The 23,167-nt window shown below is 46.1% G+C and overlaps 1 protein-coding gene across 1 annotated transcript in view; it reads right to left on the bottom strand.

Moving 5' to 3' along the window:
- Positions 1-20,702, bottom strand: part of ZNF346 (zinc finger protein 346) — a 30,886-nt gene extending 10,184 nt beyond the window's left edge. Inside the window, exons 1-5 of the mRNA XM_037164071.2 lie at positions 20,493-20,702; positions 8,182-8,285; positions 7,552-7,644; positions 5,747-5,891; positions 1,881-2,114 (exon numbers count right to left, since the gene is read on the bottom strand). Coding sequence (XP_037019966.2) covers positions 1,881-2,114; positions 5,747-5,891; positions 7,552-7,644; positions 8,182-8,285; positions 20,493-20,667 — 751 coding nt within the window. The 5' untranslated portion in view covers positions 20,668-20,702. The remainder of the gene's footprint in view (positions 1-1,880; positions 2,115-5,746; positions 5,892-7,551; positions 7,645-8,181; positions 8,286-20,492) is intronic.
- Positions 20,703-23,167: the final 2,465 nt, after the last annotated feature.

Raw genomic sequence — 23,167 nt, 5'->3', positions numbered from 1 at the left:
CCCTTGCTGAGGCGGAGCCTGTGAGCTGAAGGCACAGCTGCACTCCTGGGTCCGCACCCCAGCTCCGTGAGTGTGGGCTGGGCTGGGCTCAGCCCTCTGCTCAGTACTCAGAGCCAGAGGCAGGAGAAATTTTGGAGCCAGACAGAGTTAGAGACCCATGCTGACAGTGTCACTGATTGCCATCAGGTCACATTAGCTGCATGTCCTTGAGCAAATCATGCTGAGTCCCATCTTTTTTTATTTGTGAAGTAGGAAGACCATGACTATTTATAGGAATGCCGTGGGGACTAAATTATAATGTATATACAATATCAAAGGGACACGTGATGCCCCTGCTCCTCTGCCTAGGTTTTCATGAAAGATTTTGGCTGACCTTTAAAGCAAATGCCTTAAGCAAGAAAAACAAACAAACCAAGGCTACAGTTCCAAGACTGTGTGATTTAGACAAATGGGGGAGGGTGGGTACAGAAAGGAGGCTCTGGCTGTAGATAAAGAACACAACGAACACACATTAAGATAAGCAGCTCAAACTTGGCAGTGCCTGAGTCGGGGCAGTGGACAGGAGGTGATGAGGGATGGCTAGGGCGGGGCCGAGAAAAGGAGGGGCAGGGATGGAGCAGAGAGGGTCAACCACCAGAGACCCTGGCCAGGCCAGTGGGGTGCTGTGCTGCTCCTATCAGTCATAGGCCGAAATGGGAGGCCTCTGTGAAGCAGGGTTCTAAGGAACTTGGTTCTGAGCTTTGTGTGAGGCCAACCCTGTTAAAGGGGAAGGCACTTCCTGTGTGTGGGAATGGTACGAAAACACTGGCCATCCCTTTCCAGTTTGGAAGAGGCTTGCACAGTGGTCCTTCAGTGGCACAGAGGGTGGGGGTGGGAGGCAGCAATCCCTGCCCCCTGCTCGAGCGAGGGCTCTCCGCCCTGCTTCCCAGCCACTGCCCTCTTTGTCAGCAGTGCTCAAGGTTGGCAGGGCGGCCAGTGCCTTCTGGTTGCTTTGGGTTGGAGGGTTGTTCAAGAGCTGTGCCCCTCCCCTGCCCACAGGCAGCCTGGAATATCTGAGATGGCTGTGTGTTCACTTGCCCGGCTTGGTGGGAAGAGCACAGAAGCCTCTGGGAAGCGGCTTCCTTGAGGCCGGGATGTTAGTGCCTGGGGCCTTGGGGGGCCTCAGGCATTGGTCATCTGGTGCTGGACCTGCATGGCCTGGGGAGGAGTCCCCAGGGACCAACACGGGTGCTCACACAGGCTGACGAGACAGGAGCTGTGTCAGTCTTGGTCACCAGTGCACCTCAGTGAGGATACACAGCAGGCGCTCCATAAACACGGACTCCTCCCCTCCTGTGAACCTTCTCTCCTGTACCCAGTGAGCACACTGAGGCCAGGGCAGGAGCCGACACTTGAGTCCCAACCCTCTCCTCCCTGATGCTGTCCCAGGAGCACAGGCAGGCCTGGCTGCTGGGAGAGGAGGGGCCCTGAGGACACTCTGAAATCTGGCAGAGGCCACAGAGACCTTCACAAAAGGAGTGGGAATGGCAGGGAGTTTAAATCGAAGGCTGCAAACTGGCAGCCCTTGGCCCAAATCTCACAGGGCTTAACATTTAAAAAATTGGTCACGCATTTGAAAATAAGAATTCTTGTTCAGATCTGGCTTCTAGAGCCTCTTGACAAACGGACAGATATGGTAGCAAGTGGCCAGAGTTGGCCAGGTGAGGCTGCAACGTCTGGCTGCCCACACCCCCTCCGGGCCCTTCCCCTTGTTTGGATTTCCTATGGGGCCTGCAGGCCTTTGAGTTTGCCCCAGGAGACCGCTAGGAGAAGAGGTATCGCCTTGGTCGTCTGGCCTTGACCCAGCCACAGGTATGAACTGGGCCTCCAGGTCCCCTTACCTGCTGAGTCAGTGACTGCGGGGTCTGCCAGCCGCCCGTAGTGCGCCATGAGCTTGAGCTTGGTCTCCTGCTTCCTGTGTTTCTTGCCCACGTAGTGTTGCTGAGCCATGACAGGGTCATTGAAAGTCGCGTGGCAGAGGCTGCAGAACTTGTCTGGGTCTCTTACCTCTCTGCTCTGGTGCGAGGCTAAGGTGGAGGCCACGAGGAGAGGGTTCGTAAGGCGTTTCGATGGCGCTGCGGTGAGAGAGCCCAACAGAAGCAGTGAGAAGACAGAAGGTTCGGGATCTTGAGCAGCACAAAACGCAGACAAAGGCCCATCACTAGGTAACCACACCTGCACTCGTGGCTCAGCTGCTGGGGACCTCGGCGTGACAGCTGCAGAGATGGGGGCTGCTATTTGTTCAACTGCTGTAACTGCTTTGGGCACATGGGTCCTGCTTTCTCAGAGCCCAATGAAGCTCAGCACTTTTGCTATTCAGGCACTTTTGCTATTAAGTTGCCAAATGACAATAGACTAGAGAGTGCATGCTTGCGGTCTTGTTATCCTTCGGAATTCCCCAGGACTCCTCGCAGCACCCCAGGTAGAGAGCTGGGGGGGTGCCATGCAGATGGAGTAAATGAGCAACTACACTGGGAGGCCTTTCCGGCTACAGTGCCTTCTGGGCCGGGGGGTGAGGGGGGATGAGAACAGGGTGACAGTGACATTGTTACATGCTTTGTTCTCAGAACTGCTCCATTAGTTAGGCATTGTTTTGCTACATTACAGAGAACAGCTGAGGCTCATAGGTGAAATGACCTGCCCAGGATCACCGAGCCAGCAAGTAGAACCCAGGTCTCAGTGACCCTCAGGACCACGCCCTCTCTGTTCTGTCGGACTGCAGTGTGAGGCAAGGAGACCTGAAGGCGCAGTTTGGCTTTGGTCAGCACGCTTCGTTCACCAGAGCCTGGTATGGGCACGTGTGAGCCTCCCATGGGTCAGCAGGTGTCTTTCCCCATGCTGACCGTGGGGGTGCTGCTGCCTCATACAGTGGATGCCATGAACTCACTATTGAGGCCATGTGGCTGGAAGGGTATGGATCTAGTAACTACTGTTTTAAAAATGTGACCTAGAACCCTGACCTAGGGTGGCGGGGGAGTGGGCTCAGCAGCCCTCCCGGGTGGCCCATGTGTGCCTTCGTCCTGGCGCCACTTTGATGGGGGAAGTGAGGAGGGTCTTCAGCAAGCTGGGAAGAATTTGCTGGCTTCTCCTGCACTAATTTTCCAGTACAGAGAACCTCAAATTTTTCTGGTCATTGTCTCAGCAAATCACTCCAAAAGTAAATGAGCATGTTGCAGAATATTTAATAATGAGAAAAATATGCAGCATGTGGTGGTGAGTTACAAAGAAGAGGTTACACAGAAATCTGTTTCTTATGTCCTCAGTTCTGTAAAACCACCACGAAAAACAAGATGGTGATGATGTACGGGAAAAAGCCCAAAAGCACAGACAGAGTAAGAGGGTGCTTTTCGGTATTTCCCAACTTTTCTACAACGAATGCAGATTTCTGACGTCAGAAGAGGGAATGGTTGACGTGAAGGTCACTGTTCAACAGAGGCTGAGGAGCAGCACTGGGGTGAACCACTTGGGGGACAGCCAGTGGCCTTGTGCTGTGGGAGCCGCCTCTCAGCAAACAGCTTGAAGGGCAGGAACAGCGCTCCGTGGGGCTGTTTGCTACAGAGTCACTTATAAACACTGAAAAGGGGTGGGCGGAAACATTAGAGGAATGGTTAAATGTGGTACAGTGAAATACTTTACAGTCACTGAAAATGTTTTATGAGAAAGCTTCTAATAACGAGGAAAACACAAATGTATTAAAATGAAAAAGTATAAAAGAAAGTTAGACACACAATGGTGATTCTATCATTGTGAGAAGATATATACAGTTTTCATGCGTGTACTGGTATTTTAAAATGTCAACAAAATATTAACAGTATTTTTCTCCTAGTGGTAGGATCTGGGTAAAATTTTACTTTCCTCTTTGTTCTTTTGCATTGTTTGAACTAGAATTATTCATGATGAGTATGTATCGTTTTTAGAAAAACAGTAAGATTATTTAAAGTATTTATGTTTGCATGTACATATACATGGGTTTAATCAAGACACAGATAAAACAATGCACACATACATACACACACAGGCTTACAGAAGACAGTACTACAAAATGCTAACGGTGGTTATCTCTGAATGGTAAAATTATGGGTACTTTTTCTTTTCATTTATCGATATTTCCCATATTCTCTATAACATGCTTGTATTACTTTTATATTAAAAGTGTGTAATTCCAGAAATGTAGCTATAAACTCATGTAATACCAGGAAATGTGACTAAACTGCCAAATCAAAAGGAAAGCAGAATGCAGGCATGGTGGCCACACCTACGTAAACACACACACACACACACACACACACACACACAGCAGAGGCCAAAAGTGGGTGTGGGAATAACCTCGTGAGTATGAGTCTTTGGGACCAGGCACATTGCAGGGCATTTTCCCACTTATGGAAAGATGAGTCCATTTAAAGATAAGTGAGCGACTTTATCAAGTTCTGTTCTTCAGCTGGTTTCTTGGCCAAATGTTTAACCCTTTGGGTACCGTGAATGGCACCGGGGGCAAGGCCAAGGACAGGCTCCAGGCGGCGGATGCCCAACCAACTACCACACTGAATCAGGGGATTCCACTCACTGGCTACCTTCACGACGGTGATAATACTAACGACAGCAGCTGTCATTTCCCGGGCACATGCTATGTCCTAGGCTCCTCCTACATCTATCATTTCATCCTCAAAACCTATGAAGGGGAAAGCGTTATTGACATTTTATAGGCAAGGAAACCCAGGCATGAAGGAGTCAGGCCATACAGGTGGCAAATGGCAGCCCTGGGGTTTAAGCTTGGGTGTCTGGGGCTTCACAGTCCATGTTCTACTGTTTCGTACCATGAATGACTAGATTTGGGTATGATAAGAGGGTAAAATTATAAGTGGGTTTTTTAAATTATAAGTGTTTTTTTACTTTGTCTTCAAAGTCTTCCAAAACATTGTTGTCTTGTTTTCAAATACAGTAATATAAAAAAGGATAGTAAGTATTACAGGTAAGCATAGTCTATTTCTTGGTCCAAAAGGGATAGAAGCAAAAATGACAAAGAAAAAATAAAGGCAAAAGAACTTTGACTCCTGACTAGCTGCCGTTAGCAGAGGTGCAAAACCCCACAGAGTCAGGAGTTAATGAGAGGAAAGCGTGCCCCAGGGGTGGCAAGACAAAGGGCTGCTTCAGAGAGAAGCCACTTCGCTGGCAGTGAAAGGATGCCCAGCAGGTACACACACTGCTGAGGGGCGGTGGTGGCCGCACTGAAGTGTCCGGCTTTGAAAGGCAAGTCCCTGTCTTGAGGAGAAGAGGCCACTTTGAGGATTACAGTGAGCAGGGCATAACCTGAGCACACAAAAAAGACAAGGTTTCAGCTTTCAACTTGGAACACAGGATAACAAGGGCAGCCGGGTGCTGGCAGGGAGAACGTGGAGCGGGACAGGCAGGCGGTGGTGGGCCTGGAGGACTCCGGCTCTCCGTCATAGTATTAGTCAGAGCAAGGGCTCAGGGCTGACAGCTTCTGCAGAGAGACACTGACGGGACCAAAGGAACGCAGGTTAGGTGGGCAAAGCTCCAAGGCTGCATTCCAACGAAGCTATGTTTACTTTTATGTTTTTAAGGGCTCTCAAAAGCAGTTCAACCTCTCCCAGTCTGTGGCCCCAGTGGGCATTTCTGGAGCACCTTGGCCGTGGTGCCCTGAGAACGGGAGGGGTCCCAATATAGCACTACTCAGGAAAACCAGTACCTTCCACCTTAGTGGATTGCTGCTTCAGCTTTAAGTTCTTTGCGTGGGTCTTCCCCAGGTAGTGCGACTGGGCCACGACAGGGGAGGAAAAGGTCATGCTACAGGTGGGGCAGCACTGGTTCTTGTCTTTGCTTCTGCTGCTCTTCTGGTTGGGAGAAAGAACACAGGTCTGGTCACGTCACTGCCCGGCCAGAACACCTTCCATGGCTCCCCACTGCCCTTGGGAGAACGGGCACGCAAGGCCCCCTTTGCACACTGCCCCGCCCTACCTTTCTGAATTCTCCTCCAGCTAATTCATCCCAGGCTCTACTCACCAGTCCCCACTTGATGCTCTGAGGCTTTCTTGCTTTGTTTGGGCCATTCTTGTTTCCTAGAATGATCTTTCCTTCTGTCCTGCCTGGCAAATGTCTGCTTAGCTTTCAAGGCCCAGATTAGATATCACCTCTTCTAGGAGACTCTTAGTCAAGAAAATCATTCAGTAAACAATTATTAAGCCACTTTCTGAGGATTCCCAGTAGAATTTCGTTCCTCCTCTGAACTCCCAGAGTGCCTGAAACAGACCTCTCTAGCATGCCGCCTGCCGCCCTACACCGACAGCATCCGAGTTCGGGAGGCTTTCCCGTGAACTACAGTTCCATGTTTGGGAAGCCCCGCGTTCCTGTTTGGGTCGTCTGTTTCCTCTCCCAGCACCCCGCTGGAGCCCGGCACACAGCAGACCCCTGGGTTTTACTTGATATGATGGCTAGGAAACAAGAGTTTGAAACCTTGGCACTATCGACATTTGGGGCTGCACAGTTATGCTTTATTAGGAGGTGGGGAGGAGCCTGTCATCTTATTTGAACTACTGGGCGACCCGGGTCGAAGGAACCGAAGTACAAAGAGGCGAAGCGACCTGCCCAGGGTCACAGCGTTAATCCGACTCCATGGACTTGAAATTGTAAGGGGAAGGGCATCCAGGGGGTCAGTCTAGTGAACTGGGGAAGGGAAGAGCATAGACCTTCCCAACCCGTGGCCACTGTGATAGGAGGCACAGTTTATAAACTGTTGCATGACCACGGGGAATTAAAAATTTACCTCAGGACACCCTGAAGAGGCAGGCGTTACTATCCCCATTTTACGGGTGGAGTGCACAGAGGCTAAGTGATTCACCCAAAGTCGCCCACCCAGGAAGTTGCAGAGCCAGCACTAGGCCCCAGTCTGCTGACTTCTCATCCCAAAATGTCTGCATGGCCTCCCACGGGACAAGAGTCACAGTGCCCCTGAGGGATCAGGGTTGTGTCAGCATGATTCCCACACTGCAATATCTACGCCAGAAAGCAAATGTGCTCACACCTCTGTTGGAGCAGGCACCTGGGAAGCTGCTTCTTCCACTTGTTCATTCCAAATAGTCCTGGGGGGAACTCGGCTCTTTTCCTGTCTCCAGAAAGCAAGCAGCCTGGCTCCCTTCCACTTTGGGTCCTGGAGCAGTGAATGGCCAGGTTCTTGTCCCACTTCAGCAAACCACTGGTGGGTAATGCCCAGCAATGGCTCCATTTCCTGAGGTCCTACTGTGTGCCAGGCTCTGGGTTGGGTACTTTTTCCCTCCCTCATTTTAGTTTGGATAATCCTGAAACATAGCTGATGCTAGCATACTCATTTTTCCAGAGGAAGAAATAAGGCTCAGAGAAGTGACGAGACCTGCCCCAGTCCCGGCAGGGCTGGGACCAAGGCCAAGGCAGCCTGGCGGAAAGCCCGCGCTCTTTCACCGCGCCGCCCCGCCTGCTGGCTGTGCTGGAAGCGAGCGTCCAACATGGCAGCTGGATTACCTGATCTGAGTCTAGCTTCTTCGTCTCCCCCTTTAATGTCTCCATTCCATGGATTGCTAGGTATCTCTTCACTTTGTTGGCATGTTTTTTGCTCTGCAAGAACCCAGGAAAAAGATCAAAGATAGCCAAATGCCATTTCATATCTAAGGCATTCAAAAATACTAGATTTCCACCCGATTCACTCTCAAACATTTGGGCAGGAGAGGGTGTGGGAAGAAACCCAGCGTATTGAGTTCCTACTCTGTTCAAGGCACTGTGCATGCTGTCAAATGGAATTTTCACAACAGTCTATGGGAAAATCGTCATCGTCTCTATCTTATAGGCGAGGAAACAGAGGCTGAAGAGGGTGCAGTTTCTTGCCCAAGATGAGTAGCAGTGCTGAGTCAACCTCTGGTGTATTTAAAGCCAGAGTGCAGACTTTCTACTACATGAGCTACAAGGAAAGACACACGTGTAATGACCCTGATTTGGATGTGAGAAATGAGACTTAGAAAAATTAAGTCAGTCTTCAGTACAGTCAACATGGGTGGAGGCAACGCCTGCGTGGCTGGAGGAACTGCACCTCACGGCGCAGGCCCGGGAGAGGCGGGGGCTCCGAGCTGGGTCTGGCAGGCAGCACCAGCAGCGTACCTGGTAGTGAGCCAGCTTCTGGGACTCCGAAATGAGCAGGGCGCAGCACACCTTGCACTGGGTGCTGGTGAAGAGACACTGGTTCTTCTGGATCATGTGCTCCACTGCAGAGAGGCAAACAGAAAACTTCAGAGTCAAAAACTGGCTTTCACGCCTGAAGTCTGCCTCGAACGCAGGCGCGGAGCAATGCAATGCCGCGCAGGTCTACGCCTCGGCAGCCCCAGCCACTGTTCCCCTGCTGCACTCCCAACTCACCCTACGTTCTCACACCATCTACACGACTGCCTACTTTATAATGCCACATAAGCCAACTTTATTTACTAAATAAACTGTTTAAGAATTTTAACTGAGATATAATTGCATATAACATTATATTAGTTTCAGGTGTGCAATATGATGATTCAACATTTGTGTAATCATGAAACGGTCACCACAATAAGTCCAACACTAGGCACCACAGAGTTACAATTATTTCTTGTTATGAGAACTTTTGGGATCTAATCTCTTTAGTGACTTAAAAAAATGATTTTAGAGAAGAGAGGAAAGAAGAGGTGGGGGAGAGAGAGAGGGAGGAAGTGATTTGTTGTCCCACGTATTGATGCACTCAGTGGTTGTTTCTTGTATGTGCCCTGACCAGGGATTGAACCCGCAACCTTGGCTCTGACCAACAGAGCTATCTGGTCGGGGCAGCAACTGTCAAATATGCAATACAGAGTTCTTAACCATAGTTACCATGCTGTACAAATAAATTCTTTTAAAAAGGAATCTTCAGATTACAAACTTAAATACAATAGATCGGTGAAAATGAAACAATTCTAGCCAGATGCTGGCACCAGTGGCTTAGAGCGCCCCCTGAAAAGAGCCACAAGAACAGCAACTGGGAAGAGGTTTTTAAGCCAGGGTGCTCCCACCTGAGACTTTTTCCCTAATAGAACTGGAAGGACTGAAGGACTTGGAAGGGGAATAATTTCCTTGCTGTTCTTTTAAAATTTTTATTATAATAATACATTCTGGCCCTGGCTGGTGTGGCTCAGTGGATTGAGCCCCGGCTTGTGAACCAAAGGGTTGCCAGTTGGATTCTCAGAACAAATGCCTGGGTTGCAGGCCAGGTCCCCAGGAGGGGTTGTGCAAGAGGCAACCACACACTGATGTTTCTCTCCCTCCCTTCCCTTCTAAAATAAATAAATAAAATCTTTAAAAAAATAATAATACATTCTATATCTTTTTACTATTTGTGGGACATTTTCAGTGGAATTAAAAATAGAGCAACCCTTGTCCTGGCTGGGCAGCTCGGTTGGTTAGAGTGTTGCCCCGATATGCCAAGGTCGTGCATTTGATCCCTGGTCAGGGCACATATAAGAATCAACCAATGAATGTATAGGTAAGTGGAACAACAAATTGATGGCTGTCTCTCTCTTTCTAATATCAATAAACAAAAATTAAAAAAATAGATGAGTGGATGAAACAACTATTGGACATTTACACAATGGAATACTACTTGGTTGTAAAAAAAAGAAGAAACTTTTACCCTCTGCAACAGTATAGATAGACTTGGAGAATATTATGCTAGGTGAAATAAGCCAGTCAGAGAAAGACAAAAACCATATGACTTAACACATATGTGGAATTTAATGAACAGGCTGAACTAAGAAGGAAAATAGGGACAGGCTCATAAATGGAGAGCAGGATGACAGCTAGTGGTGTGGGGAGGTTAGGGGGTGGAAGAATTGAGCAGAAAGGAAAAGGGACTCATGGACATGGACAACAGTGTAGTGACTGATGGGGGGAGAGAGGTATAAAGGGGACTAAATGGTAATGGGAAAAATACAATAAAGATAAAAACAAAAAAAGAGCAACCTTCAAATATGCTCCACTAAAATAGTGTTTTTCTTTTTATGTTAAAAGATTTTTAAAAGATGATTTTAGAGAGAGAGAGGAAGGAAGAGAGACAGAGAAAGAAACACTGATTTGTTGTTCCACTTATTTATGCATTCACTGGTTGCTTCTTGTATGTGCCCTGACCAGAGACTGAACACACAACCTTGGCGTATTGGGATGATGCTCTAACCAACTGAGCTATCCAGCCAGGGCCAATAACATTTTCTTTTTATTTATTTATTTATTTACTTACTTATTTAGAGAGGGAGAGAAACATCAATGTGTGGCTGCCTGTCAAGCACCCATAACTGGGGACCTGGCCCACAACCCAGGCATGTGCCCTGACTAGGAATCAAACCAGCATCCACTGAGCCATACCAGCCACGGCACATTTTCTTATTACTTAAATTTACATTGGCATAGTAGTATACACAGAATTGGTTAGAAACTTATATTGGGGTTTAATTATTAAAAGACTAGAACATTCTTTTTATATGGAAAGAATGTGAGTTTCTGTTTATTATGGAGACATTAAAATTAAAAATTGTTTTTATTTTAAATAAATCATTCAGCAGATGTGAAAAGAAATTTTGGAGGATAAGTATCAGTTAGAAGATGGTGCTGATGAGGAAAGGTAAATTAGCCCTACCCTTACATAGTAAGCACAAACTATTATCTAATACCAGTTAAATGTTCATAGTGAAACCATGGTTAGGAACTAGGGCTCCCTGGGTATCCTGACCTGGGTTCAAATCCTGCTTCTTTTACTTACTAGCTCTGTGATTTTGCGGAAATCACTTAACCTCCATCCCATGGGTTTTTTTGTTTGTTTTTCTGGTATAAAATGGGAGGGCTGGTAACATGCATCTCAAGGAACGGTTTCTCCTACAGTCTTCCATATAAATCACTCAGCACATCGCCTCATCCAGTCTCTGCTCAATTTCAATGCTACTGTCAAATTATCTTCTGGGCCCCATGGTTCTGAGCAAATTAATTATTTCCTATACTGTACCTATGATATTTCTTAATCTAAAACTGAATAACTTAAAACTTTTCTCACTATTCTTTTTTGTTGAAGATTTTATTTACTTTTAGGGAGAAGGGAAGGTAGGGAGAAAGAGAGGGAGAGAAACATCACTATGTGAGAGAAACATCAATCAGTTGCCTCTCACATGCCCCCAGATATGGACCTGGCCTGCAACTCAGGCATGTGCCCTGACCTGGAATTGAACTGCTGACCTTTCAGTTTGTAGGACACCCAACCCACTAAGCCACACCAGTCAGGGCTTTTCTCACTATTCTCACTCTGACTTTGAAACATGTGAAATCACCTAACATATTACACAAGTTCCACTGCAGGAACCCATGGGACTACCTTGTACCTAATCCTTGGGTGTTGAGAACAAAGCCTGGCCTTTTGGGGAGGGAGTAAAACCTCGCCCAGGGCATGAGAACCACGGTGGCACTGATAGCGTGAGGCCGAGCTGAGTCCGTCCACTGAGGGGACTGCAAGTCTATGTTTTTTATTGTCTGCTCTGGACCAAAGAGTAGTCCAGATGCCCTAGAGGGAGGTTCTTGGTAGACAATTTTGATGTAACTCTTTTTATTTCACTGCTTTTGAGCAGAAGGACTATTGACTGGCTGTGTTTGGTCTCTTAGGGTCTCTTGTTTATTTCCCCATTTACCTCCTACAGTGCTTCAGAGAAATTCATAGCATTACAGGCCTACCTCAGGAATCAAGAAATATCTCAAATAAACAATCTAACCTTATACCTAAAGGAACTAGAAAAAGAACAAACAAAGCCCAAAGTGAATAGAAAAAAGGAAATAATAAAGATCAAGCAAAAATAAGTGAAAAAAATACAAGCTCTTTTTTTTTAGATTTTTTAGAATCTAAAAAAAAAATACAAAAGTGATGAAACCAAGAGCTGGTTCTTTGAAAAGATAAACAAGATTGCTACATCTTTAGCCAGACTCATGAAGAAAAAAACAGAGAGGACCCAAATAAGTGAAATAGAAATGAAAGAGAAGTAACAACTGTCCTAGTTGGAGTTGCTCGGTGGACTGAGTGCCTGCCTGCAAACGGAAAGGTAGTCTGCTCAATTCCCAGTCAGGGCACAGGCCTGGGTAGTGGGCCAGGTCCCCAGTTGGGGGTGAGCAAGAGGTAACCAATTGATGTTTCTCTTGCACACTGATGATTCTCTCCCTCTCTTTCTCCCTCCCTTCCCTCTCTCTAAAAATAAATAAATAGAAAAGTCTTTAAAAAAAAGAGAGTAACAACCGACACAGCACAATACAAAGGATTTTGAGAATACAAACATATATGCCAACAAAATGAACAATCTGGAAGAAATCAGTAAATGCCTAGAAACATACAATCTTCCAAAACTAAATCAAGAAGAGAAAATCTGAACAGACCAATTACATTTTACAAAATTGAAGCAATAATAATAATAAAACCCTCAAGAAACAAAAGTCCTGAACCAGATGGCTTCACAAGTGATTTTTACCAAACACTCAAAGAAAAAAATTACATCTGTCCTTCTCGAATTATTTCAAAAGAGTCCAGAGAAGGGAAGACTCCCTAGCTCATTTTACAAAATCAGCATGATCCTAATTCCAAAACCAGTTATTCAAAAGAAGAAAAATTTAGGCCAATATTCCTGATGAACATAAATGCAGAAATCCTCAACCAAGTATTAGCAAACTCAATTCAGCAACACATTAAAATGACCACACACCATAATAAAACGGGATTTATTCCTTGCATACAAAGTTGGTATAATATATACAAATTGATTAATGTGGTACCCCATATAAACAAATAAAGGTTAAAAAAACCATACAATCATCAATAGATGCAGAAAAAGCATTTGACAAAATCGAGCACCCATTTATGACAAAAACTCTCAGCAAAGTGGGACTAGAGAGGGTACAGACCCCAACATAATGAAGTTCATATATGACAAACACACAGCTAATACTACACTCAACAAGGAAAAACTAAAAGCATTTCCCTAAAACGAGGAAGAAGGCAGGATGTCCGCTTTCACCACTCTTCTTCAACACAGTGCTGGAAGGTCTAGCCACAGCAACCAGATAGAAAGAAAGAAAAGGCATAAATTGGAAAGGAAAAAGTAAAACTGTCATAATTTGCAGATGACATAATACTACATATAAAGAACACTAAAGATTCCACTAAAAACTACTAAATTGATAAATGCGTTCAGCAAAGTATCAGGACACAAAATAAATATGCACAAATCAGTCGCATTTTTAAAAAAATTTTATATTTATTTTTGGAAAAAAGGAAAGGGAAGGAGCAAGAGTGGGAGAGAAACATCAATGTGCGGTTGCCTCCCATGTGTCCCCCACAAGGGACCTGGCCTACAACCCAGGCATGTGCCCTGACTGGGAACCGAACCGGTAACCCTTTGCTTCACAGGCCTGTGCTCAATCCACTGAGCCACACCAGCCAGGGCAATCAGTCGCATTTTATACACAAATAACGACCTACCTGAAAGGGAAATGAAGAAAAAAAATCCCACTTACAGTTGCATCCAAAAAATAAGGGGTGGCCTGGGGAGGGGGCCAAGTCTGTGCCCAGCAACATGGTCCAGTTGCTCATTCCTGCTGGGGCTGGGGACACCTGAGGTGCGTCCTGCATACTAGTCCACTCTCTGTGAGTCCCAGACCTGCTCCCACTCTCAGGCTCCACCTGGTCTCTGGCAGCGCTGGGCCTGGGTTTCTGCGCAGAGGCCAGTGGCAGGTGGCTTGGGCAGCTCACGTGGGCCTGAGATGTGCGCACGTTCCTCTCCCCACTGTGCCTGTTTCCCAAGCAGGAAGAGAGCCCAGTGTGTGCCACTGGACACTGCCTCTGCCCGGGGCATGTCCATGCCTAACCTGCCTGAAGTGCTGGAGTGAAGGCCCGGGGTGTCACGTGTGGGCTGGCCTGACGCTCTCTTTGATGGGTGGGGAGATTGAGGCCCAGAGTGCGGGATGTGTCCAAGCTGCCGTGGTAACTAGCAATGTGAACGGAAGTCCAAGTCCTCTGAAAGGGAGAAAGGCCCTGGCTGGTGTGGCATAAGTAAAATCTTTGTAAAAAAACAGTGGAGAAAGTCATGTCCCTGGAGCGCGCAGGTACGAGCTCCTTCAAGCAGCATAACAACTCTGCCCTGGTGGCTCCTTACTCATTTGGTCATTCCTGACCCCCAAGTAAATCCACACAACTTGAGGGGTATGGGGCCTGACTCGTGAGCGCCCCCCATGGCCAGGGGCTCCCTGCACGAACTTTGAGATGAGAGGTTTCACGTCCCACACAGCAACCAGAGGGATCGTAAGGCAAATCACTTTCCTGCTTAAACCCTTATCCACTAAGAACATCCAAATCTAAAGAAAACAATTTTAAAAGATTTTATTTATTTATTTTTAGAGAAAGGGGAAGGAAGAAAGAGAGGGAGTGAAACATGGATGTGTGAGAGATACATCAATTGGTTGCCTCAGGCATGACCACAAATGGGCACCTGACCCACAACCCAGGTGTGTGTCCTGACTGGGAATTGAACCGGCAGCCTTTCAGTTTGCAGGGCCAGCACTCAGTCCACTGAGCCACACCAGCCAGGGCCAAATCAGTAGAGAATTTTTATAAACATTGATTTGAGCCAAACAGTAGATAGACCTGAAAGCAGGATTTCAACGAACCGAGATAAATGTTTCCAAGACAAGGACAGTTTGCAGCTTCTATTATGCATTTGGAATTAAGGAGAGAACCTAAGGAAGATTTCATGAAAGTGGGAGGAAGCAAGGTCTGGATTGGATTACAGGATAGTTAAGATTCTGTACTCTCTTGAGAGTGATCTTGCTTTAGAAGGAGGAGTCTGGTCTGAAAAGGATGGTCACATATTAGAAGGAAGGGCCTGAAATGAGGCATTTCAAAGATGTGTTCATCCAGATGCACGGAAATGATGGGCAGGGCTTGCTCAAGGCAGATAAACCTTTTACCAAAGAAGTTATATGTCTGGGGCATGACTACCCACCACAACCCGCCTAGTTGACAATTTATTATCACCCTGTGAGGTTACTGTCCATAGAAGGCCTTTTTCATCCACACCCTCCACGTTGACCCTGGACTTAGACTGAAATCGGTCCCTTACCACAGCCCTCCTGCACTGGCTCCCTGGAACTGATCTGGGAGCCTTTCCACCTTGTGCTCTAGTTGCAGGAGCTTCCTGGTGTGTGCCAGGAGCCTGACCCTGAATTTCTCAGTGGCTCATCCTTCCTATCTCTGCTGAAATCACCTCCTCCTAGAGGCTGAGGAGTTTATTTGCACAATAAAGTTTGAGGAGTACTGCTGTAAAATAAATTATAAGATACTGAAGAAAGAGACTTCCGCCAAGATGGAGGCATAGGTGGATGTGCCGTGCCTTCTCACACAACCAAGTTTAGAGACAACTAAATATTAGCAACAGAAAACACAGCCAGAACACGGAAAATTGAACTTTTCGGAAGTCTGTTAACAACAAATTCTTCAGCCTGACCGGTAAGGGGCGAAACCAGCGGCTGGTGAAGTGGGATTGCACAGGAGGTCTCGGTCAGCCGGACTCAGGCGTGGAATCCAGACGCGGAATCCAGGCGCAGGGTTGGACCTAGTGAGCGACCGAGCAAGCAACCAGGCGAGCGACCGAGGGGGAGACAGCGGGGCAGCGGGGCTGCGTGTTGACTGAGGTCTCGCATTTGTGCGCGGGTGGACAGGTGAGGGAGTGGGCGGTCGGACCTGGCCAGCAGGTCCCCATGGCAAGCGGCAGTGGAGGGCGCCGCCATTTCCCTGCTCTGACCCCACCTCCACATACAGCATCATAACCCAGCGACTCTGAGTGGCCCCACCCTGGTGAACCACCTAAGGCGCTGCTCCTCCGCACCCAGCTGTGAGAAGCAGCAGAGGGGGCCGCCATTTCCCCGCTCTGACCACGCCCCCACATACAGCATCACAACCCAGCGACCTGGGAATCCAAGGCTCCCCTCCTCACACTTAAAGGGCACCAACAGACCAAAAATGGCGCAGGAGGATCTCAGAGCCCCAGAGCCAATAGATCTAAGCGATGAAGAAATAGCAAAACTCACAGACGCACAGTTTAAAACATTGGTGATCAGGATCCTCACAGAACTGGTTGATTATAGCCGACAAATTAGACAAATATATGAAGGCGAAACTAATTGAAATGAATGGAATTGCACAGGACACCAATAGCAATGAAAAGGAAACTGGGACTCAGATCAATGGAGTGGACCAGAAGAAAGCAAATAATGGCCAAACAGAAAAGAGTTAAGAAGCAAGAATTCAAAGAAATGAGGAGAGTCTTAGGAACCTCCAGGACATCTTTAAACGCTCCAACATCCAAATTATAGGGGTACCAGAAGGGGGAAAGGCACAGCCACCAGTGGAAAACTGATTTGAACAAATAATAAAGGAGAATTTCCCCAATCTGGCAAAGGAAATAGACTTCCAGGAAATCTAGGAAGCTCAGAGAGTACCAAAGAAGTTGGACCCAAGAAGGAACACACCAAAGCACATCATAATTACATTAGCCAAAATTAAAATGAAGGAGAGAATCCTAGAAGCAGCAAGAGCTAAGGGGACAATCACCTATAAAGGAGTCCCCATCAGACTGTCAGCAGATTTCTCAAAAGAGACCTTACAGGCAAGAAGGGGCTGGAAAGAGGTATTCCAAGTCATGAAATCTAAAGACCTACATCCAAGATTGCTCTATCCAGCAAAACTTTCATTTAAAATGGAAGGACAGATAAAGTGCTTCTCAGATAAGATCAAATTCAAGGAGTTCATCATCACCAAGCCCTTATTATATGAAATGTTAAAGGGACTTATCTAAGAAAAAGAAGTTAAAGAAACATGAACAGTGAAAGGACAACAAACTCACAGTTATTAACAACCACACCTAAAACGAAAGCAAACTAAAAGGACAGCTAGATCAGGAGTGGAAACATAGAAATGAAGATCTCAAGGAGGGTTAGCAACAGGGGAGTGGGAGGAAGAGAAGGGGGGAGAAGGTACAGAAAATAAGTAGCATAGAAAATAGAAGTACATAGATGGGGGGGTAAGAATAGCATGGGAAATATAGAATCTAAAGGAATTGAGACACATGGTCATAAATTAAAGGGGGGTAATGGTGGGGATGGGGGGTAGGGTGGAGGGGAATGAAGGGGGGAATAGAACAACTGTAACAGCATAATCAATAAAAAAATTTAAAAAAAAGATACTGAAGAAAGAAATGGAAGAACATACAAATAACTAGGAGTGTATATCATGCCCACAAATGGGAAGAATTAACATCATTAAAGAGTCTATACTATCCCAAGCAATCTACAGATTCAACCCCATTCCTATCAAAATGCCAATGGCGTATTTCACAGAACTAGAACAAATAATAAAATTTACATGGAACCACAAAAGACTCCTAACAGCTACAGCAATCTTGAGAAAGAAAAACAAGATGGGAGGTATCACATTACTTGACATCAATCCATAATACAAGGCTATAGTAATTAAAACAGCATGGTACTGGCATAAAAACAGCCACAGATCAGTGGAACAGACTAGAGAGCCCCAAAATAAACCTACACTTATACGGTCAATTAATACTTTACAAAGAAGGCAAGAATATACAATGGAGTAAGACAGTTTATTCAATAAATGGTGTTGGAAAAATTGGATAAATACATGCAAAAAAAAAAAAGAAACGAGACCACCTACTGACACCATATGAACAATACATTCAAAATAGATTAAAGACTTAAACATAAGGCTTAAAACCATAAAATTCCGAAAAGAAACCACAGGCAGTAAAATCTCTTGACATTTCTTTTAGCAATATTTTTTTCTGATACATCTCCTTGAGCAAGAAAAACAAAAGAAAAAATAAACAAAAGAGACTGCATCAAACTAAAACGTTTTTGCACCACAAAGAACACCATTAACAAAATGAAAAGACAACCTACTGAATGGGAGAGCATATTCACCAATGATATAACTGATAAGGGGTTAATATCCAGAATTTATGAAGAACTCATACAACCTAACAGCAACCTCCCCCACCACACACCTAATAATCCAATTATAAAATGGGCAAGGACCTGAATAGACACTTCTCCAGAGAGGACATACAGATGGCCAACAGACACAGGAAAAGCAGCTCAACATCACTAATCATCAGAGAAATGCAAATTAAAACCATGGTGATATCACCTTACACCTGTCAGAATGGCCATCATCAATAAATCAGCAAACAGCAAGTGCTGGTGAGGATGTGGAGAAAGGGGACATATAAATATTGCAGAAGAGCAGGGAAATGAACTGGGCTGTGAGTGTGACTCTTGTACCTTCACACACACATAAAGAGACAGTTCCCTTTTCAGTGCACAGTTGCTGTGTTCCTTGTCCCCTGAGAACAAAGGTAACCTTCCTCTTTTTGTGCACCTCCACCTCTTAAACATTCCTCTTTACTGAATCCTCTACATTATAATAAAACTGCTTTGGTGTTGGCTTCCTGGACTAGACTACAAGCCCCACCCCCAGGGCAAGAACAGTATTTTCCTCATCCCTGATATAGAACAGGTCTTGGGAATAGAGCAGGCATCAGTGAATGTTTGTCAAATTAATGAAAGGAAAATTGTGGGGAGATGGGGGCAACTTTGCACCAAAGAAGTCTGAAAGTATGAGGGAGAGTGGGCATCTGTAGTAATTTAAGAATCAGGTTAGCCTAGTTTTTAAACTGGAGAAGTATATATACAAGATCTGTCCAGAAGGTATCCAGCCATGTAATATGAAAAAGAGACATTTATTGAAGAAGATATAAAAAAACATTGTACATAGGACAACAAAGCCGCAGTCCCCTTCAGTATAGGCACCTTGGGACCTCACGCGGTTCCCTCAATTGCCACCAGCTATCCTGTTGTATTTTCTTGAATCTCATTGATGGTGTGAAATCCATTCCCTTTCAAAGGTGATTTTAATTTTAGGAAAAACCAGAAGTCACAGGGTGCCAAATTTGGGCTGTAGGGGGGCTGAGGCACCTGGGTGATTTGATGTTTTGCCAAAAAACTGCAGGAGACAGTGATGTATGAGTAGGTGTGCTGTCCTGTTGAAGCTGCCAATCACCAGTTGCCCATAGCTCCAGCCTTCTGAATCATCCCAATAGTTTCCACGGAGGAATGCTTAAGCTTAATGCAAAATTTGATGCAGCATAGTTGCTGTACTCAGTCATTTTGAATGCAAGAGCCACACAGTCCACATGCTCACTTAAAGGGTCTGCTGCCCCCCACTGACTAGTACAGTAAAGTCATCATTGTTCACACATGTGCATTCCAGTTCATTCTCCTTGCAAGGTTACATCCATGTCCTGCAAACTGATGTCCTTATATTAACAATGGCTGGGCTTTTTCTGGACAGACCTTGTATATCAGGGTATGTGAGGTCTATGTACCCCCCAAACTTAAACATATAGTCCTTGGATGTGGTAAAAAAAATTCCACTTTACCTCAGAGCAATCAGTTCACAGGCAACATATTAAACTTTCCAAGATTAGTCTGCTCAGCAAGCAAACCAACTATGAGAAACCTGATGGCCCTGCAGATTACTTGCCAGGATTAGCACAGAAGCCCAGACAGTTGGTGCACTTTTGGGTAGAGTTAAGCAGCTAGTTATGCCAAGGCCTGTGAAGAGGGTCACACAATTACGTCAGGGCAGCTCTTGCCATCTCCTCTATGTCTATCTTACCCACTGTCAGGTAAAATGCAGAGCAAACTGGGATGCTTGCTTCTCAGGCACCTGGACCCCCTCTCAGAAAAGGGTAGAGATCAGACAACTGGAAACAGTGGGAAGCCAGGGCTCCGCCAGCAAGGCCTTGTCAGCAAGGCTAGGCATAAGGAGAAGGCCTTCTAGAGCCTTTGAAGTGTGGGGCATGACTGAAGGGACCCTGGAGACTGGGACGATGGACAGCCAGGAAGAAATGCTGAGGGAGCTACGAATCTGGCGGGGGAGGTTCAGTGGGTCTAACAGAAGGCAGAGGGGATTACGTTCCAAGAGCTTGGGAGGAGCTGCGCTCTGGTGGGTGAGGAAGGCGGGGCAGAAACACGCGCGGCCCTGAGCGTGAGGCCTTTGACCATTTGAATTCGGGTTCCGGATTCCCTGCGTACCGCGGCCTTGATTTTCAGGAACTGGCCCGCGGTGCCCGGGTCTGATGGGGTGCACGAGTCCGGGAGTCCCCGGGTGCGTCACGCAAGGGGGCGGCCCGGGAGCCAGGGGGTGTGACCATAGATCCGGGGGCTGGCCATCGTTCTCGCCCCGCGCTTCCGCCACTCCCCGCGCAACGCGCGGGCTAGAGGCTCACTTCCTTGGAGACCCTCCCCCCCGGACTCACCTTCTTCCCTTCCCACTGGTTGGGCCCCTGACACGGCTTCCCACAAACGGCACGCCCTCTCGCGGTCGAATCGCAGCCCGTCCGGTTCCCGGCCCTCCCGCTCCTCCGAGCCGCTGTAGGGCCGGGCCCCTCCGCCGTCCGAGGCCTCCACTGAGCCCAACGCTGCGTATTCCATCTTTCCCGCAACCCCAAACCCACGGATAGCCGCTCTCGAACCTTGGTCTCGCGAGATGTGGTTGGGAGGGTGACTTTGCCTGGCTAACAAATCTCGCGATTTTGGGAGCCGCAGACTTTGTTGCGCGGTGCCCGCGCTGGCGGTTCTTTTGCCGGGTGGCCCCTGGGGAGCTCGGGTGGTCTGCTGTAGATTCAGAAATTGAGCGGCAGGTTCCTAGTGGCCCACTCCCTTCTGGACGGGCTCGTGCAGTCCTTGGCCCTGGGTTGTCACTTTGCTCACGGTCCGCCTTTGACATTTCTCATTTCATTCTCGTTGAAGGCTGTGTGATGTGGGAATATTTTCCCTATTTCACTGGTAGGGAAATTGAGACCCAGAACCTTGAAGTGGTGTATTTTAAGAGCTTACTGCTGCCCTGACCGGTGTGCCTTACTTGGTTGGGTGTCTTCTGCAGAATGAAAGGTTGCCTGTTGGAATCCCGGCCAGGACACATGCCTGGGTTGCAGGTTTGGTCCTTGGTCCAGGCATGATGTTTCTCTCTTGCATCAATATTTGTCTCCCTCTGTTTTTCCCTCCCTTCCTCTCTCTCTAAAAGTACATAAATAAGATTTTTTTAAAAAGTTCAGTACTAGTAAGTTAGTGGTAAAGCAGAACTCCATCTCCACGACTAAATAGGTGTATTTGCGTTTCAGCTGCTAATCCCCACCCCAGACCGCTTTGAACTCCTTTCTGTGTACGTGTCAATTCTGTAATTCTATTGGATCCACCCTCTCTTGCCAAAGTTATTATTATAGAGTACACTGGTCCCTTCCTTTGCCCTTCACGTATTCCCAGCACAGCAGCAGCCCCAGTGATCCTCTTGAAACAAGCCATATTATGACATCCTGGTGTTCAAACTCTCCAACACCTTTCTATCTCACTCGTCAAATAGCCCAAGACCTGAGTTTAGCCAAGAGGACCCTACAGGATCTGACTTCCCTTAACATCTTCTGGCCTTGTCTCCCTGTGTTTGTTAGCCTCCAGCCCTGTGCTAGTAACCCTGGCCTCCCGAAATGCATTTTCCCCATTTGTCCTCAGGGCTCAGCCTCTCTTCCTCTTTCCAGAGTGTATCTAATTTTTACCTCTCCGCACACACTTGCACACACTTCACTTCCTTTCCCGCTTTATTTATTTTTAGCTTTTTATTTATTTATTTTTAGAGACAGAGGAAGGGAGGGGGAGGGGGAGACAGAGAGAGAAAGAGAAGCATCCATTTGTTCCACTTACGTGTGCTTGGTTGATTCTTTTTAAACATTTTTATTTACTTAGAGGACAAGGGAGGGAGAAAGAGAAGGAGAGAAACATTAACATGTGGCTGTCTCTCTCACACCCCCTAATGGAGATCTGACCTGGCCCACAACCTAGGCATGTCTAACTAGCAATCCTTTGGTAATCCTTTGGTTCCCAGGTGGGCGCTGAACCTACTGAGGTACACCAGCTTATTATTATTTGATTATCCTTCTAGTGGTTACTCTAGAGATTATAATTATATTCTTTATTCATCATAGTCTACCCTAAATTAGGGCATCTTTCTCCTTTTTAAATTCATTAAATAGTTATTAAGCATCTTCAATGAACTAGATATTTTCTTAGGTAGTAGGAAATTTAATATCTCTTTTTCCTAATTAACTTCTTTATTGAGGTGTAAAGTATACAAATACAAACCTTGAAACAATATTATGTATAAATACACCTGTATGTCTACCACCAAGGTCAAGATATAGAACATTTCTACAGTCCCACAGCGCTTGCCTGTGCCTCTTCTCACTGAAAAGAAATCACTGTCCTGAACTCTAACACTGTAAATTAGTTTTTGCCTGATTGTGAACTTTGTACAAGGAAGTTGTTGAATTGCTAAATATGAGGGGCTTTTCTAAATTTCTTATTGTCGTTAATTTCTAATTTAGTCCATTCTGATCAGAGAATCTCTGTAAGATTTCAGTCTTTTGAAATCTCTTGAGATTTGTTTTATGATTTAACATATGAACTATTTGGTGAATGTTCCATTTGTATTTGAAAAGAATGTGTATTTTGCAGTTGCTGGGTCTAGTGTTGTATTCAATTATGTTGATGTGGTTGGTAATATATTCAGATCTTTTATATCCTTACTGACTTTTGTCTCGTTCTATTAATTATGGGTGTGTATATGTGTGTGTGTTCAAATCTCAATGATTTTGGATTTGTCTGTTTCTGTGCTTGGTTCTGTTATTTTTTGCTTCATGTATCTCATTTCTAAATATATAATAGGAAAGTCATATTTTCAGTTAGGTTAGGTAGACACTTCCATCAGTGTGAAGTGCCCTGCCTGTCCATGGCAATACTTACCTTAAGGTCTGCTTTGTCTGATGCTAATTTAGCTTCGCCATCTCTCTTTTGTTCGTATTTGCATGGTATGTATTTTTCAATCCTTTTTTTTCTTGTTTTGAGCATGAATTGAGGTAAATATTTATTTGGGAAAAGAGAC

This window comes from Artibeus jamaicensis, unplaced genomic scaffold, assembly GCF_021234435.1.
Source record: "Artibeus jamaicensis isolate MK-2021 breed Jamaican fruit bat unplaced genomic scaffold, CSHL_Jam_final contig_1085, whole genome shotgun sequence".
In the NCBI taxonomy this organism is placed as follows: Eukaryota; Metazoa; Chordata; class Mammalia; order Chiroptera; family Phyllostomidae; genus Artibeus; species Artibeus jamaicensis.
Note: the sequence above shows the minus strand (reverse complement) of the source record. Positions and strands in the feature narration are given on the sequence as shown.